At 40.9% G+C, this 18,760-nt stretch overlaps 1 protein-coding gene across 2 annotated transcripts in view; it reads right to left on the bottom strand.

The window, feature by feature from the left end:
• Frmd3 (FERM domain containing 3) overlaps positions 1-14,773 on the bottom strand; it is a 257,160-nt gene extending 242,387 nt beyond the window's left edge. For both annotated transcript variants that reach the window (XM_046462436.2, XM_046462435.2), the window contains exon 1: positions 14,481-14,773. In XM_046462436.2, coding sequence (XP_046318392.1) covers positions 14,481-14,627 — 147 coding nt within the window. In that variant the 5' untranslated portion in view covers positions 14,628-14,773. The remainder of the gene's footprint in view (positions 1-14,480) is intronic.
• Between the last annotated feature and the right edge of the window lie 3,987 nt (positions 14,774-18,760).

Genomic DNA, 18,760 nt, shown 5'->3' on the forward strand with positions numbered 1-18,760 from the left:
GTAAAAAAAAAAAAAAAAAAACACTCTTTTAGAGTTCAATTCTGCCTTCAGTCTGGAATCTCCTAAAGGGTAAAGACCTTAAATCTCAAAATCAATTCCTCTTTCCCTCTCTCTCTCCCGACTCCCGAACCCACCACCCCAATTTCCAGTAACTCCAAGAAAGTGTTTTATATATGGTTCTGAGCATAGCCAGAGAGGGCCTGATGTAAAATTTAACAACTGCTCAATACCACAAGGAAGAGAAAGGCTGGCTGGCATTTCCTACTCAGTGAATGTACTAAAGAAAGCCTGGAGAAAGGAAGAAAGAAATCTTTAATAACATATATTGGCTAAGAGCATTAAAAGCCTCCCTTTCTCTAATGGAAGTACAATTTGGAGATAAACCTGAACCACCTTCCTTTCTGTGGCATATGATTAGAATCTGCTTTGTTCTTCTAATTTGCTATTCTCAAATTACCACACTGCTGCTGGCTCTGCAAACCCAGGCTTCATGGCTGCCCTTGAATTTCTGCATAACTCTTCCTTTCTCCCCCCCTCCCCGCCCCCGCCTGGCCCCGTTTTAATCAGCACTGAACCAAAAAAGGGCCAACTACACCTGGTGGAGAACCTATGTCTCCAAACCTGAAAGTTAAGGGTGTCATTCAAGGTGCCCCCCACCCCAGGTGTCAGGATGACCTTCAGCAGATATACATTTCCCTTGAGATTTGGGAACACAGGAGGTGAAGTTATTCTTGACAAGGCTCCAGGTGGTATGAGAGAACCTGAATGTTTCTTCCACCCCTGACTCCAGAGATTTCATTACTCTTCTGCCTAAGCCTTCAAAACAAAGAGAGTCTAATAAGGCTTTAGCTAGAGCCAATAAATATTTTGTTCTCATGTTTTTCTAAAGGCTCTTGAAATATCATGGTCTGAGATTGCTAAGAGCTCAACTTGCAATCTTCACACTACAAGAGAAATTTCCTTAGAGGGTAAATAGGAAATGCTATTGACATTATCCTTAATTTATTTCTCTTTGCAGTATCTTGGGAGTTAATTCTAAATTTTGAACTATAAGCAATATTTATACCATGCCAAATGATCAAAGGAAACTAATTATCTAGTTAAGTTAGATGACAAACTATTCATATGTATGTGTGGTTGTGTGTGTGTGTGTGCGTGCGTGTGTGTGTGTGTGTGTGCGTGCGTGTGTGTGTGTGGTGTGTGGTAGGTTGACTACAATTTTCATTTGACTATACCTTCAGCCACAGAAGAAGTACTTTCTTTACTAAAGAAAGCAGATAAGGAAAGAATTTAAACTGTGTCCTTGGATGACCGTCCTAAAACATCAATTTGCTTTCTTTACCCAGAAATGTGAACAATGTATGGTTTCCCTCTTGTGCTATTAAAAAAAAGTTGTTAGCAAGAAAGAATTACATTACTTTGACTATGGAGGAAGATTCAAAAACAAAATAATGGTAGTATTCAGTATAGTTGGAGCAAACCTAAAACTCAAGACATAATACCCTATCCTAACCTTGCCAAGTAGGAGATCTCATACCTTTCTGTATTTCGATTTAGTCGACCAGCTAATACACATTATTACTGTACTACTTGAGGATATAAATATAAGTTGAAGTAAAGACAAAGATTGATACTAAACAAAGAACCAATAAATACCCAACATCACCATAACATTGTAATACGCCTATATAAGACACAAATCACAATGACTAGCATGAATTTCAAAACAATGGGCAATAATAGGTGCATATAACAGCCAAAAATAAAAACATTAGTTAGAATACATCAAGGAAGAATTATTAGATAACTTGTTAATTAGGGTTTTCTCCCCTCTTCTATTAATAAAGCTAATTAGTTACTGGGTTTTTTTAAGACTGCTTAATTTTATTAAGCAACATCCATGAGTAAATGATATTGTGTTTGAATTTTCTGTTTGAATGTGAAGATTCAGGTTCTGTCAATCTTGACCTCCTAGGACCTTTCAACAACAAATTATACTTCAGAGGTAAAACAAACCAAATACTGATATATTAATATGTTAATTGCTTTCTCCTGCTACAGAATACTCATATTTCACACCTTCCCAAAACTATAGATGCCGCAGTCTGGCTGCAGCAAAATAGCAGGGGGGTGACGAGCAACTTGTGTACATTGATACAGCAGGAGTGGGAGCCCCTGATGAATCCAAATTTAAAAAGTTTAGAGTAAAAAGGGTTATTTTAAGTTTATCTTTGGGGGATATCCCTCCTACCGCACTTCCCCAACCAATGGGAACTCTCCATGAGTCCCGTAGCAGGCCAAGGTGGACAGCATATAGATACATTTAGATAAACTATATTGTACATCTAAGATTCAGGTCATTATATTACTAATAATAGATTATTTCTGTGAGCAATTTTACAGAACTTGAATTATTTTAATCATTTTTTTAATAAACCCCCTGGAAACCAAGTAGAAAACAACTTTTGCCATAGGAGATAACTGAGACATAAATAAATATTAAATAAGTAATAAATTATTGCAGTATAATTTGCAAAGCTATTCTTCATAGTTTTGTTGACAGAATTTTAAAATGTATTATCTACTTAATGTTCATGACACCATCTCAGGAAGCAACTTGCCTACAGTAGAAATCCTATGCTTTGAGACTCGGAATTTGAAATCTGAGAGAGATATTTTCCATTTGCTAGTTCAAGATAGGACATGAGGATTAAGGACAGAAAAACACATTTTACTGAAAACTATGGTTTGGCTCCCCTATTTGCAGAAGAAAATGGGGACCACCTCTTGATCTTATTCAGATCTGAGCTGACTAATGAAGAGAAAGCAATCAAGTGCTCTTAGAAAGAATTCCATAGCTCACAATCCATTGATTTAATCTACCAGAATGCTCCAAGAAAAAATGTAGACAAAACAGGAAGACCAGTCATGGCGGTTTCATCATTAGTGATTTCTGCCAACACTTTAAAGAGACCCTAAGAACTCCCTGACTGTGCCTCCAGATCTTTGTGTCCAGCAACTTTTATTCCTTAGACCCAACTGTCTACTGGGAGTTCTCCATTCACATACCCCACAGCCACTTCAAAGTCAACATATAAAAATGGACCTCATTATCCTCTCTCCTAACCTGCTTCTATGTTAGTCTTATGTCCTCAGGGCCAGCTTCATGGGATGTGACATGTACCTTTGCCCAGGGACCCATATTTAGAAGGCCATTACTTGGCTTAATGGTTTTCTGTTACCATCTTAAAATATTTAATAATTTTTGAACAAGAAACCCTACATTTTCATTTTGTACTGGCCCATAAAAATGATGTGACTGATCTTAACTCTCCTGGAACAGCATCAACATTACCTCTGTCATTGAAACCCACTATCTGGTATTCATCCTAGCTGCTCCCCTTCTCCATTCCCACATCCAGTCATACTGGTTTATACCCAGGGTAAGCAAGATATAAAAGGACAAGTGGAAGTCAAAATTCATCTATCTCAGAGATACTGATGGCCCAGCCTGATACAGATGCTTCCTCTTGATTTTCCACCTGCATACACCTGTCTACACCTGTCATTTTGTACTTGAATTACTATCTTGTCTATCTTTCCCCAAATGACTGTGAGCCTCTCAATGTCTGATTTTATTTTCTTTTGTATCTTTAGTTGCTAGTTCCATGCTGGCATATAGAAGATATTTAACAAATGTTTATTTAATGAGATTGATGTGGTTTCAAAAACCTTTAATTCACTTTTGAAAAATGTAATGGTTTAATATATACAAATGCCCTTCCTTTTAGAATAAACACCTTTTTTCTTTTCTAAAGTGACCCTCTCCTTTCCATCCCATTTTCAGGGAAAGTTACCAGTACAAACAGCTCCAAAGATCATGTTACAACATGAACTCATTTTATATTGTCTTCCTGGGTTGCTGTCCCTCAGGGTCACATCTGAAAGTAAAAACAGCTGGGTCCCATATGCCTCTGGGGACCACCAGTCACTGCTGGCTTATACACGATATTTATGCCAAGATATTTTCAGAGTTCCTTGGCAATGCCACCAAGAGTCCAGGATACAGGAGAACAAGAGTAGAAAGTGTGGCCCAGAGGAACAGGAAAGCTGTCACTAACTCAAGGCCCCTATTGGCTCTCACCAACATTCAATACTCATCAGATTTTCCATCACAGGAAATCCTGTTTGAAAAGCCATCTCTTGATTTGACTTAGGCAGGGTATCATAAGGAATCATTCCATGCCCAGCAACTAATCAGCACTTTGGTCCAAATCAACATGGATTTCTTTATGCATTCATTCAAACACTCTCTGAACATCTAACTCAGAGAAACGTGCCAGGTGAGGCACCATAGAGAGAAATAAAATGGAACAGTCCCCACACTCAAGGAAACAGTTTTATCATGAGACTGATAATTCCACCAATGCCCTACTGTTCCAAGTGTGGTCCACAGACCAGAGGCACAAGCATTACCTGGAAGCATGTTAGAAATGGCTTTCCAAGAACCCCTGCATCAGAATCTACATTTGAACAAGAGCACAGAAGATTCTCAGAAACATCAGAGACTGAGAAGCCCTCCCAGGGCTCAACACTGAATCTCATTAGCCTGAATCAAGTTCAAATCAAACCCCAGCTGCAAAATCTATCCTGGTGGCTCCTGACCATAATCCTGTTGTTTTTTCCCATCTCAAATTCCACATCTGGTTCTCCACTACTTCATGGGAGGAGAAATTTGAAATTCCTCATCACACAAAGTGGCACTAAAAAAATCCTGTTATCTACCCAATGTCTATCACTTTTGCCTTATAAATCTCATATTAGATTCTCCACAAGATAAATTCTTATATTTTCATTCCTGCAATATTTTTCAGTTTTCCCGAATATGTCTAGTCAGAAAAAGAAGTAACAATTTAGAAATCAAGTCACTGAAGAATCTAATTCAAGCAGTTTACATTTTAAACACAAGCATAGTTTTCCATAATCAAAAGAAGGGTCTCAAAATAAAATGTGGCTTCATCTAATTATTAGGGCTGAAAAAAGTCAAAATGCAGCTGGAGAGCATCTTGGGAAATGTTCTACACAAAGGATTCTGGTCTTATTCTTCAATTCCTAACATTGCAATATGCATACATGCACACATATGCACACACAAATTCATGTGAACACTCTTACAAGCAATACATGCACCCACAGAGAATTACAGAGAATTATTACAGAGAATTCCAAATATACATGTATACATACCCAATGTACATATTTCAGAAACCTCTAATTTGTGACCATGAGGGCCCAAAATGAACAGGAATTCTATTTTGTTTTATTTAGGACTTTTTAATTTTTTTTTCAGGAAGCTCAGGAAATCACCAGTCACCTATAGCAGCAATTGTTAAACTCCTTTACACAATTGAAGGTCTATAAATTTTTTGTGTATATGGGTTGTATATGTCAATATTTCCTAAGACTTTTTAAAATATTCAATTAGTAATTTAAAAATAACAGTAATCTACACATCAATATAAATAGCATAAGTTATAAAACACAAAACAAATTAAAAAATAATTTAGTGAGAAAAGTAGCATTGTTCTACATTTTTGCAAACATCTTAAGGTCTAACTCAACAGAGAGATGGATTCTCATCATGCTTCTCCTGTCACTCTGCTGTGATATCACACCTCACGTAGCCTCGAAACATGTACACTTGGACAAAAGGTACACTGTACACAGGTGAGAGAATGGAAATGGGGAACGACAATCATCTTAAGAGTGACAAGACAATTTAATAGGGAAAGAATCATTTTTTTCAACAAATAATGCTAGCACAACTTGATATCCACATTAAAAAGAATAAAGTTGAACCCCTATATTATACAATATGCAAAAATTAACTCAAAATGGATCAAAGATAAGGAGTGACAGTTAACATGTGCAGGTTTATTCTGGGGTGATAAAAATGTCTGGAATTAGATGGTAGTGATGGTTGTATAACCTTGTGAATATAACAAAATCCACTGAATTGTACACATTCAAATGGTAAGTTTTAAACTACATGTCAAATCAAAAATGGGTCAAAGTCCTAAATGTAAGAGAGAAACCATGAAACTGAAGGAAACATACATAAATATTCATGACCTTGGCTTAGACAATAGTTTCCTAGCTATGTCATCAAAATCATAAGAAATAAAAGTATATATGTGTTATATATACATATGTCTGTGTATATAGATATATGATTTCATCAAAATCAAAAACTTTTTTGTATCACCAAAAAAGGAAGCACACAGCCCAAATAATGGGAAAGAAAATTTGCAAATCAATGAATAGAGAAAGGGATTTATATCCAGAATACATAAAGAACTCAATAATGAAGAATAACCCAATTTAAAAATGAGCAGAGGATCTGAATACACAGTTGTTCAAAGATATATACATGGCTAATAATCACATGAAAAGCTACTCAACATCATTAGCTATCAGGAAAATGCAAATGGCATCAGAGAAATCAAAATCACAATGAGATACCACTCAGAAACCACTTAGGATGTTTATAGTCCAACAGACAGATAATAACAAATTCTGGAAAGAATATGCAAAAATTTCAACTCTCACACACTGCTGGTGGAAACGTAAAGTGGTTCAGCTCTTTTGGAAAGCAGTTCAGTAGTTATTCAAACATTAAACGTAGAGTTACTACATGCCCCAATAATTTCACTTCTAGGTACATACCCAGGAGAAATGAAACATGTCTACAGGAATATTCATAACAACATTACTCATGATAGCCAGAAAGTGGAAACAACCCAAATGTTCATCACTGATGAATGAATAAACAAATTATGATATATCCACACTATGAACTAATACTGGACAAGAAAAAAGAACAAAATATTGATCCAGGCTACAACATATATGAACCTGGAAAACATTGTACTGCAAAAGTCCAGACACAAAAGACCACATATTGCATGATTCCATTTTTATCAAATGTCCTGAATAGACAAATATATAGAGGCAAGAAATAGATTAGTGGTTGCCTAGGGCAGGGAGGTTTAAAGGGAAATTGAGAATGTCTGATAAAGGGCATGAATTTTGCATGCTCTAAAATTGATTGTGGTGATGGTTGCACAACTTAGTTAATATATTAAATTGCATACTTTAAGTGGGTTATTAAATGGAAATGTGAATTATATCTCAATAAAACTTATTGGGAAAAGGCATACAATACCTTAGTAACATTTGAAAATAGTTTGAACCCCATAGACCCCCACAGAAAGATCTCAGGGCCTTCCAGAGGTCTCCAAGCCACACTTTGACAACTAACCAAACAAAGTATCTAGAGTAGGTATTATGGGTTATCTTCCTAGGAAGAATTTCCCCCTTTCTCCTACCAAAGACAGTCCTGACTTTTAGGTATTCATTCTCCCTGATGCAGAACAACACCTGGAGGGAAAGGTGATCCTACCCTGAATCCCAGGGTGAGCTGAGGCCACTTTGAACTAAGAGCACATTCCTTTCCCCTGGTCACAGTCACTGGTTCAGGCGAGAGCATATGACCTGAGAAGTCTGATCATACTGACTGCAGAATTTCTGCCTGGAATAGTGAGTTGGACACGGCTTCTCTCTTCTCCTGAAAGTGGGTGTTCTATGAAAAACTGAGAACTGGCACTACTATAACCATTTCAATATCAGTCCAAGAATGAAGCCATTGCAAAAGGTAGAAATAGGCAAGGGAGCCCCAGGGAAACCGTCTCAATCCTTGAATTAAGTCCTTAAATCAGGTCTCCTGAATATATGAGGCAGTAAATGTTGTTAATATTATGTCAGTTAATTAGAATTTGTTGCCTGTAGTTAAAGCATCCGGCTGATATGCCATCCAAATGATGTGGAGGTAGCAATATCACATTCTCCCTGTAGTCAATGCACTCTGCCTTTGCCTTGAGGGTATCAAGGGATTGAGATCCTAGCAGATCTTTGGAATTAAGTATATACTTAATTAAGTATATACTGCATTTTTCAGTATATACTTAATATAAAGAAATGCCGTATGTTATCTAGGCCTAAAACCATTAGTGCTGGACCACAGTATTCAAAAAACTATTTCTCCTTTCTGTTCCTTTTCTGTCTGGTTCTCAGTAGATTCTGCATGGAATTCTAGATAAGCTTGGTAGAGAAAAGTGTTGGGTTATCCTTACTAGCAGAAATGATGTGGTCGTCAACTGAACCTAGCTTGGATTTCACCACAGGATAATCATGGGCCTTGGTTTGAAGCAAGTCACTGGGCCTCCTATTCTCCATCTATAAAACGAGCATAATAATTCCTCACTTATTCTCCACTGTATTGTTGAAAAATGTATGTACAAACATGTTGTAAATGTTAAAACATTGACTAAATGCAGAGTACTATTATAATCAGTTTGGTTGGTGGGGGTAAGGGTAGCTTCTTATCTGTTGGAATGGTAATTGGATGATCACATGCCAACATATAATTTGGTGGGCCAACTGCATTGCTCTGGGCTTAGATGAGACAGAACATCGTGGTGAAGGGCATAGCAGAGTGCAGCTGTTCTGTTCATGGTGGCAGGGTAGGGATGGGGGTGCTTCGTGCAAGATGAACCCTTCCAGGGCACACTCCCAGTTATTCACCTTCCCGAGTCATGTCCCACCTGCCTACAGTCCACTCAAACTAGGTGGATTGATGAGGTTACAGCTCTCAAGACCTAATCATTTCACCTCAGAATATTCCTGCATTAAACAGGAGCTTTCGGAGAACACCTAATGTCCAAATCATAACATGTATCTTTACATAGTTAAGATAGCACTCACAATTTTTTCAGTTTTTACTAAAAAAAAAGTACTAACTAAACACTGGACACATATTCTTCCATTCAATCCCGTCATAAATCCATGAGATCTGTGCCATTGTCATCATCACTCTATAAATGAGGAAACTGAGGCCCAAACAGTTAAAGTGACTTGCCCAGAGTCACCTGGCTACACAACAGCACAGCCACAGCTCAAAACCAAGCAAGCAGTGCTCTAAAATATAAGCCTTCCACCACCCTGCCACCTGCCACCTCAACAAGCATAAAGCTTGCTCTCTGTAGAGAGCTGCACCTGCTCTAGACAAGCCACCTTTCAGTGGCCCAGAACATACAGCTCAGTAAGGACTGAGCTGATATTTAACAGCACAAACCCACAAAGGATTATCTAATGATTTTTATTGTTTTGGAACTGGATCATACAAATATTTTCTAAAATAAGCCAGAGCTTAGAAAACATTTTATTAAACTCTCCTGAAGGATTTCTTGAAATAATAATTACAATCCAATTTCATGGGTTCTGAAAGACACCAAAACTTGATCAGCCAACAGCTAGCTGTTCCTCCCCAACACACACACACACTCCTCTGTTCCTTCCATAATGGCAAAGCTCATCTCCCATTATAAAGATGGACATATTCCTAGATGCTTTTGTAGCTAGGGCATGAGAATGTGATCCAGTCCTGGCCAGCGGAATCTGATGGTAGGACTGAAGGGTTCTCCAGGAGAGGTATGCCTCTGTGATAAAAAGAAACGCATGAGGGAGTGCCTCCTCCGGGTGTTGGGTGTAGTAGTGTCCAACATCCAGAATTGCAGCCACCTTATAATCAGGGAGGCTATAATGACATAGCAGTCATGCTGAAGATGGCAAAGTGGAAAGATGGAAAGCACCTGGGCCTATGCAGCATGGAGAACAGCCCTGAAGCTGTCTCATCTCTGGACTTCTCGCTAGGTAAGATAATAAGTGTCCTTAATATTTAAGCCACTTTAACTTAGCTACTCTCTTACTTGCAACTAAAAGCATCCTAACTCTCAAGTCCCAAGAGGCATTGCCACGGAGAAAAAAGAGTTCTGGAATTTGCATCAAATGACCTGGGTTTCTACCTGGAATAGTGAGTTGAACATGGCTCACTATTAATTGGCCCAGGTGACCCAAATTGCTTAATCACTCTGAATCTCATTTTCCATATCTGCAAGATGGAGATAACATGCAATAACACAGTAACATCAATAAAATGAAGATAATGTGGGATAATTATGAAAATCACCTGAGATAATGTGAATGTAACCACTCGGTTGATAGCCCTGTTTTGCTCAAATGCAATTTTCCTATGTAATAATTAAACCAGAGACTTTTAAAACTGTTGTCATTCTTCTAACCCAACTCCTTTAATTTACAAATAAGAAATGACTCACTCAATGTCACACAACTGGTTGCTAACATAATTAAATCACACATTTGATTCCAAGCCAATGCTATCATGCTATCCTTGTGTTGAAAGCTAAATTAAATATTGTGTAGGTTAGCTCTTATTCATTTAATGAACACATAAAATAATACAGACACTACTCCAGGTATTAGGGACTCCATGGTGAACAACATCAACAACAAAAATGTCCCTACCCTTGTGAATTTAATAGACTAGAAAGGAAATTATTCAATCTGTACCTTTATTTACTGAGTTCTTATTATGTGAAAAGCACTATGCTGGGACTGCTGTTCAAATGCAAACACAAATTCAAAACATGTCATCCATGTTCACCAGGTTTTGCTAAAGATGAATAATGTAAAAAAGTCTAAATTTTACTCAATTGATATTAGTATTAAAAATGGCAAGTTTATTAGAAAGAGTTGTGAATATCTGTGCCAGTTTCTGAAAAATGGATAAAGGATGGCTAGGACTCTGCTGTAATTAAAGCAGCAAGATTGAATGAAAAAAGAGGGGTAGGGCTAAACCTACATCCTCCTACAATATCTGAACCTCAAGGTTTGGCTCAAATGGAAAAAGCCAATAGGGAGCATTCAGCGACTCCTTCCCTTCCTTGAGCCTCTATCCAGTGCTCCCCTTTTACTCCAAATTTATTTGGAATTCCTTTTCCATTTTACTTAAATATTTACATGTAAATGAGATGATGGGACAGCATCCTATACAACTGATGAGACAGAGATAGTGACTTCCAAATTTCCTACTGGAACTAGCCACGAGGGTGCTGAGACTAAGCTGTTAGTTTGTGTATTTGAAAGTTTTCTTTTCAAATACAATAAAATTATCACTTGGGAAAGAAATATTTAAAATCTGTTGTTTTGCAACATCTTTTCATTTAAAAAAAACTAGTAAATGCAAATATCCTGCGGTAGAGGGAAGTAGCAAGTAGAATACTCGCCTTCTGCCTTTTGTGGAAAGTACACTGAGAGGACAAAACCTTTTCATGTGTTCCTCTTTATATCACACCCTGTAATCAAAGCACAGCCAGGCAAGTCCCCCTTAGCTTCTAGCTTCATCTTTTAATGCACAGGGATAATTTGAGGTGCCACAATCTTAAATATAAAAATATAGTGTGGCATAGATTTCTTGAAGGCAAACACCAAATCTCCTGAGAGCAGAAATGACCCCCAGAGGCCTTTGGATTGTGGTGTTCAATCAGCTCTGGGCTACCAGCTTTCCTATCAGACTCTGGGTACGTTAAATTTGCAAACTGGCAGGGAGGATCACTTCGACCTCACTAATCATGAGTCTCGACTGGCCTTTCACTGGTGCAAACCCCATACCTTGGGTGTATTGACTTCAGTGTCTGGAAGTGTCACTGAAAGTTGGGCAATTTAACTATGGGGTAATATGTCAAAAATATACATGAGCTTTGGATCCAAACAATTTTGGGGTTTGAATGCCAGAAACTCAAGCCTCTTTTTAGAGATGTAGTCTTGGACAAGTCACTTAAAATCTCAGTGTCTCTGTTTTTTTTATCCATAAGATGGAAACCATACCTATCTAAAGGTTGTAGTAAAGACTAGATCTAATAAGTGCAAAGGGCTGTCACGTGCAAGATACTCAAAACTGGTACCTAGAGTTTTTACGTGGTCCCAAACAACAATCTGGAAGATTTCTACCATGTCCTGAATTCATCTCCAGAGCAGCCACCTTCCAGCACCTTGCCAAGGGAACCTATTTGAGTAGATGTCTTTCTTTCAACCTGGGGTACTCACTTACAAGGAAGGCAGACTGATCCTTGGAAGGATCTTTCCAAGGATTCCTGACCTGAGTTTCTCCACTTGTTCTGGGCTCCACAGATAGCACCTGAACCTTGGAGAGAACAGGGGTCAGATAGGCACCAGGTGTGAGAGCTCCTAACTCAGGCAGACAGGTATGGGCTATGGTGGGAGGGTGTGCCTCTCTGTGATAGTCCATACAGTCCTTTAACTTTTTGTTCCCTGGAAGGGAGAGGGAAGGAAGGGAAAGGAAGGAGAAAAGAATGGAAGGAAGAAACACAAGTGGATTTTCCCAAAATAAGTGCTGATGCCTCTAAGTATTTTTGATTTGTTTTTTAAATACTATTGTTCTCTAAACAAACTGGGATAAACCTAGATGATACCTGGAAGCAAAATTTTAATTCTTGTTTGGAATACTCTAAGAAGTATTATGTCCAAAATCATCAAAATAAAAAGGTTTAATTCATTTTGATTGGTTAAATAATATCACCATCTGGGGACAGGAGAGGCAGAAAAAAATGTGTCATGATTTTTTTAATCAATGTCAAAATCAACATTTTGGAATACAAAATTTAACCTGTTTGACATCAGTTGGGCTATAAAAATTAAAACTTTCCAAATTGTTATTAGGCTAAGAAACTTGATTGCTTCCTAGAACTATAGAAAACAAATGCTTGTCCTTTGGGGGCTACTTATCTATTCTAAGGAAGGAAGAGTTGGTCTTAAAGGAGAGAAAGAAAAAACAAATGTCAATTCCATCTTATTCAGAGAAAGTAGAGGGCTGAGAGACTGGGAGAGACCACAACAGCCTCACAGTCTACTGTTGGCCCCTTTATTATCTGCACATTCATTATGACTTAAGTCACCCATACATCCACTTTAGCACTTCAAGCAAAACATGCAAACCTCTCTCTGGATCACAAGACAGTACATGCCAAACATTTCTGCACAACCATGGTGGCAGCAGAAAAACTGCCTAGCCTGCTAATCCTTTTATTATTAAGTTTAGCAGTGGTGCTTAGCTCAGAATGAAATTTCAAGATTCTTCAGAAAATTCAACCAGAGCCTACTTTCCTGCGAGATCATAGGGCATCACATCTCTGTCTTGAAACCTGTCTGGCTATGAGCTTACAGATGAATTGCACTGTCCTAGTGCCATAAACTCCATATATATATAAAGGTTTAATTCGTTTTGATTGGTTAAATGATGACACCATCTGGGGACGTTAGATTTTTTTTCTAATAGGTAGGGAAAGACCTTTCATTCATATATGGTTAACACACAGTCTAGAGAGGATTCCTGCCACTGGGAGACGCTGCCCCATTCACCTCTCACAGGCATGGTCCTGGAACCTAAAGACTCAAGACTGGTAGGTGAGAAGAGGAAATCCCAGAAATAATTAAAAATTTTTGAAGTCAGAAGCTAATAGTACCGAGCCCCTGACACGACCTTTCCAGATTGTGTGCTCCTAGTGGGGCATCTTTGGGATCAGGGAAAGAGGCACAGACTTGCCTATATATATACACGCATCGCAAATGCACACACACGTGTGCATGCACACACACACACTCGCAGTTCACACTAGATCTGCAAGCCCAAAGGCACTTACTACCCAAGGAAAGGGATGCCAGCAAAGATGTATTTGCCAAAGCAACAGCGCATTCTCTACATTGGGCAATAGTGAATGTCCGTCAAGATTCCAAAGGACTCTTTTTTCCAGGACCCGGTTCTCTGCAGGATTCCCCATTGCTGGCATCACAAATCCTTATCCTTTCTCCGAAAAGCTCGGATTTCACGTGTTCCTCTCGAGGTAGCTCCAGTTCAACCCTGTGCGCATCGCACTTCTCAAAGCTGGAGCCCAAGGCTACCCAATCTTTCTCACTCTGGGGAAACTTCGACATTGCCCCACACAGAGAAGTAAAGACCACTGGCAGAGGGGCAGGAGGGAGCCGGAAGAGGGTCCCTAGACTGAGGGCACCTTTGGAGCCTGGGCGCGGGAGAGAGAAATGAGTGAACCCGGACTGGTGCATGCCTTATCCACGTGGAGAAAGGGAGGAAACAAGAGTGGGCGACAGGCAAGTGTCCCTCTCAGCTCGCGGGGCTCCCACTTCCTGGTGAAGCAGGGTCAGAAGGGGCCAGGGGCCCCCGGAGGTAATTTTACCCAGCTCCCCCAACCTGGGGACAGCGAGACAGGAGTGCAAGGTGCATGTCAGGTAAGGGGCCCGGGCGCAGATAAGGTGCGCCTGGAGCCTGCGGAGGACCATGCCCTCATGGCTGGCATTTAAAGACCCCAGCCTCGGAGGGCAAACGAGGAGAAATCTGGCTTTCTAGCCGGACTCCTGAGCTCGGGTGGGTTTCCTACCCGCGCACGCCCACCCTCAGAGCACCCCTTCAGCCCTGCTCCCGGGAGGAGTACCCCGCGCCCTGCACCCTCTCCGGGTGCTTCCCTCACCTGGATGTGGCAGGAGATCTCCGAGTCGTCCAGCAGCCGGATGGTGCATTTCATCTCCTGGTTGAGCGATTTGATGCTGGAGCTCCGAAAGTGGATCATTTTCATGGTCCTCCTGCCTCTCCGCACACAGTGGCAGGAAGCGAACATGCACCGCAGCAACCGGGAGCGAGCGAGAGGCTAGGGCCGGCGCGGCGCGGCGCTCACCGGCGCGGACACACACACTGGCTCACGCAGCGTCCGGGACACCAGGGCGCGGCTCAGCCGGGGGACAGCGGCAGCGTCGGATGCCTGCGGCCACACATGCTGGGCAGCCTGGGCTTGGCGGGCGGGTCCCTCTCTCCTCCCTCCTCCCTCCTCCTCCCTCCCCCTCCCTCTCCTCGGCCTCGCCCGCTTCTTTCCCCGCCTCCTCCTGTCGCGCGCGCTAGTGCGCCTCCCTTCGCCAGGGCTGGATCGCAAAGGATGCACAGAGCCCGCGACCCCCAGCGGGCGCGCTACGCACTCACTCCCACGCGCACCGAGCCGCTGGAGGCGAAGGCGGAGGGACAGCTGTTTTGGGTGGCCCAGGAGCCCTAGCAGTGGCCTGCTCCGCCGCCGCTGCGTCAGGCTGGGCCCCAAGCATTCCTCGGCCTCTCCGCCGCCTCCTTTGCTGGCAGCTATTGATCTGGCTCCTGGTAGTGGTTTGTCCCAGTCCGGAGGGCCACCCTAGGCGCCCGACAGCACCCCGCACTGCTCCGCCCTAGAAACCTGGCCGCGAGCAAAAGGCGAAGAAGGATCCTGACCCACTCCCGCAAGGGGGATTCCACTGCGGGAAAGGATTGTTGAGTAGATGGAGAGCCCCCAAAGAGTGACAGGAGGCAAGCTACTCCAGAAATACCGCTAATAGTAACAATGTCTGTTCCTCATGGGGATTTTTTTAAACCGTTGGTTTACTTTATATTAACTGGGAGTCAATCCCCTTCTTTAAGAAATTTAGAGATTTCCTCAAGCAATTTCTTGTTTATACCTCCCAACGTCTCAGTATAATGTGTGGTTGTACATTAAACCCTGACAAGAAGGATCCCTATCCTGCTCTTCTCCCTTTAGAGAATCTCCTTCACCTCCAGTTGCCCAGGAATGTAATGGCAAAGGAGATGTGTCTCATCCCGTTTTACACCAATCTCTGCGTGCGGGGAACCCTATGATCTCTTGGGAAATTGCTATCATTCCCAGAGGAACACAAGCCCCTGTGTGATGTTCCCTAGGCCCAATTGGGTGACCAACTGTAGCCTTTAAGGCAGCTATATGGAGCTTAGAGGTGGAGACTTGGATAATAGAATAGAAACTGATGGGAACCCTCTTGCCCTGCTGCCCTTTCTTGAACATAAAGGAATGTTTGTTAGAGGAAGGACTTGCCCAGCTCTTTCAAGGTTTGCCACACCTGCCAGGAGCCCCCTCATCCAAAGGTGTGTCAGGTCCTGTGGAGAAGGCAAGGTCCAGGAATTTTACCTACCACGGTACTGTGTAATAGGCCACAAATGCTGTAGGACACCTGGTGGGGTTGACTGTGGCTAGGTGCTTGCATTGCCTATGGACTTCTCCCTCTACCTGCTCCTGTTTCCTCCCCTCCTTCATCATAATAAACATCCCACAGGCTAGTGTCTGCTTCTGGATTCACCAAACTGCAACAATTTGTCCAGATAGGAAGATAGAGTATGTTTATTATAACATTTGATAGCTGGATTTTGACTTTTAAATACTTGGAAATAGTACATGAGCCATCTTATATACTCTTCTCCTGGGGCTTCGAAAATTAGGGCAGAACCTAAAGGAGAAGTCAGGGTCTAGCAAGATATTGATTTGATTCTTGGCCCAGCTACTGCCCACTCTGTGGATCTTGGAAAGTCTCATCATTTCTTTTCTCAATGCCAAAGGGGAATACAGCTGCCTCCCCTCTCACAGGTGAGAAGCTGGGATGAGACAAGGCCAGTGGAGCACAGGTTACTATTTGTAACCTGCAAAGCCACATATGTATATATGAAGTGTCAGTGATGATAGCCACTCTAGTTTGAAAACTGCAACTATGTTTGAATCATCTCTCCCAACCCAAAAAGTAGGTAGCCAAGAAATCAAAGAAAAGTCACCACCCAACATAATCCATGATTTTCCTCCAAGTCCACACACTTATTCATCTTATTATAGTGATCATTAGGCTCCAAATTACTATCTCATATTTCAAAGAAGAAAAAAAGGCCCAAAAAGGACAGTATGTAGAAAGACAAAACAAAGATCATCCAATGTGGTTCTGCAAGAAACAGAGTTTGAGGATATGAGAAGAATCTGAGATTGGGTATCTGCCCTATTTAGGAATAAAGGCTCAGATTTCAAGTAGTATAAAAATATGGGCTCTGGAACCCCTTAGCATGTGTCAGGGGGAAAACAGCTAAGTACATTACCTTTTACCTGAATTGAAGTACCCACTGAAGACAAGTCTTTGGGAAATCAAGTGTCCAAAATCTTGTCCTATGGGAAATCATTGTCCAAAATAATAATAATAATAATAATAATAATAATATAATTAAGAAGAAGAAAAAGAAGAAAGAGGAACTAAAAATGAACTCACAAGAATGAGTTTAAACCTGAACTACTTAAAGAAAATCAAGGATACTCTCAGAGTCCTAAATATTCAGCTCAAGACTAAAAGAAGCTGTATTCTTTCTTGTGTTAGCTTTGCACTGCCATGGCCAACTGCCTTAGTCTGGCTGGGCACAAATAACCGGGAGGTCACGAGCCACTTGTAGATTCAAGCAGGAATGAACTTTATTCCAGAACCCAATGGGAACTCCAAGAGAACTCAACAGGAACTCAATGGGAACTCCGCGAGAACTCAAAAGTAGCAGGCACCTGAGGCAGCAAGAACCTCCCCATTGCCAGACAGCAGAGGTCTACATATACAACTGAACACACAGCTCGTCCCAACCCAGAATCATCCAGTTACAGCAATCAGTCATCATCCCAAAAATTATGCACAGCTTAACCCAATTATCACCATCCCAATAGCTCGCCGGGGTTACCTCCCAACCACTCCTTCTGGCAAAATGCCAGGCACCATCCTGACTTGCTTGTGGCTCTCAACAGCCAACATCCCTACATACCTGACAAGAAACAGGGGAAGAAACGTTTATTTTGGACTACAGTTTTAGAGGTTCGGTTCATGGTTTACCAACTCCATTGCTCTGGGTCCTGAGGTGAAACAGAACATCATGGTAGAAGAGGTGGCAGAGGAAAGTATCTCAAACATGGCAACCAGAAAGGAGTGGAGAGGGGGGAGGTCAAGGGATAATATAATCCCCAAGGGTACACCCTCATTGACATACTTCCTCCAGCCTCCTCCTCCCTGCCTACAGTTACCCACATTAATCCATTCAAATTATCAATCCATCAAATGGATTCATCCACTAATTACATTATAGCTCTCATAATCTAATCATTTCACCTCCGAAATGCTTTGTCTCACACATGGGTTTTATGGGGGCATCTCATATCCTAAGCATTTCTATAACAGAGCTGAAAGAAATTTTTATTAATTGAAATACAAGACTAAAACAACAAAAAAAACAAACTTAAAACTTCATCTACAAGTTGCCAAATTATAAAGTCAATTTAATCATCAGCCTCATCAGATTTCATAAGTGAAAGACTTAGCATCAGAAAAGAGTGGGACTCTGGAAATAAGAATAGAACTATAAAAGAGAATTTGGATGATTCTTAGTAACTCAAGCCCAAGCACTTCTTGAGAGCAATAGCAGACCTTCTTACCTTATGTAATGAGGTGTTCCTGCCTTGTTTGAAGACCCTATCACACTAGAAGCAGTTACCTTGATAAGAGAAGCCAACCTTCTTCTCCCTCTCCTATCACCGATGTCTACTTCACTCTTAATACTTGAATCATATCCAGGAACTCCCTGGGAGGCTAATTACAAAGTCAACCCTAGGAAGAAAAATAACTACAAGATTCTCCTAATTTAAATTGAGGACTGTGTGTTTGTATGAACCTGTTAATTCAGTGTACTCTTCAGTGACTTTGGTTTCAATGTACCATCTAAACTGATTGACTTTTGAACTCAGTTAAATAAAAATATGAAAGGAAGAATCTCTTGGTATGTGTGCAGGAAATTATCCAAATAATCACAGAGAAGGAAGCATTGAAATGGATTTTCTCGAGTAGCCCACTTGTATCTCTTTAATCATGTCCCCCACACCAAGGCTTTTAGAGAATCATTCTAAGAAAAGAGGTGAAAGAC

The sequence above is a fragment of the Marmota monax genome, unplaced genomic scaffold (assembly GCF_021218885.2).
Source record: "Marmota monax isolate L192 unplaced genomic scaffold, Marmota_monax_Labrador192_F-V1.1 WCK01_AAM20220418_F8-fsc00336, whole genome shotgun sequence".
Classification (NCBI taxonomy): domain Eukaryota; kingdom Metazoa; phylum Chordata; class Mammalia; order Rodentia; family Sciuridae; genus Marmota; species Marmota monax.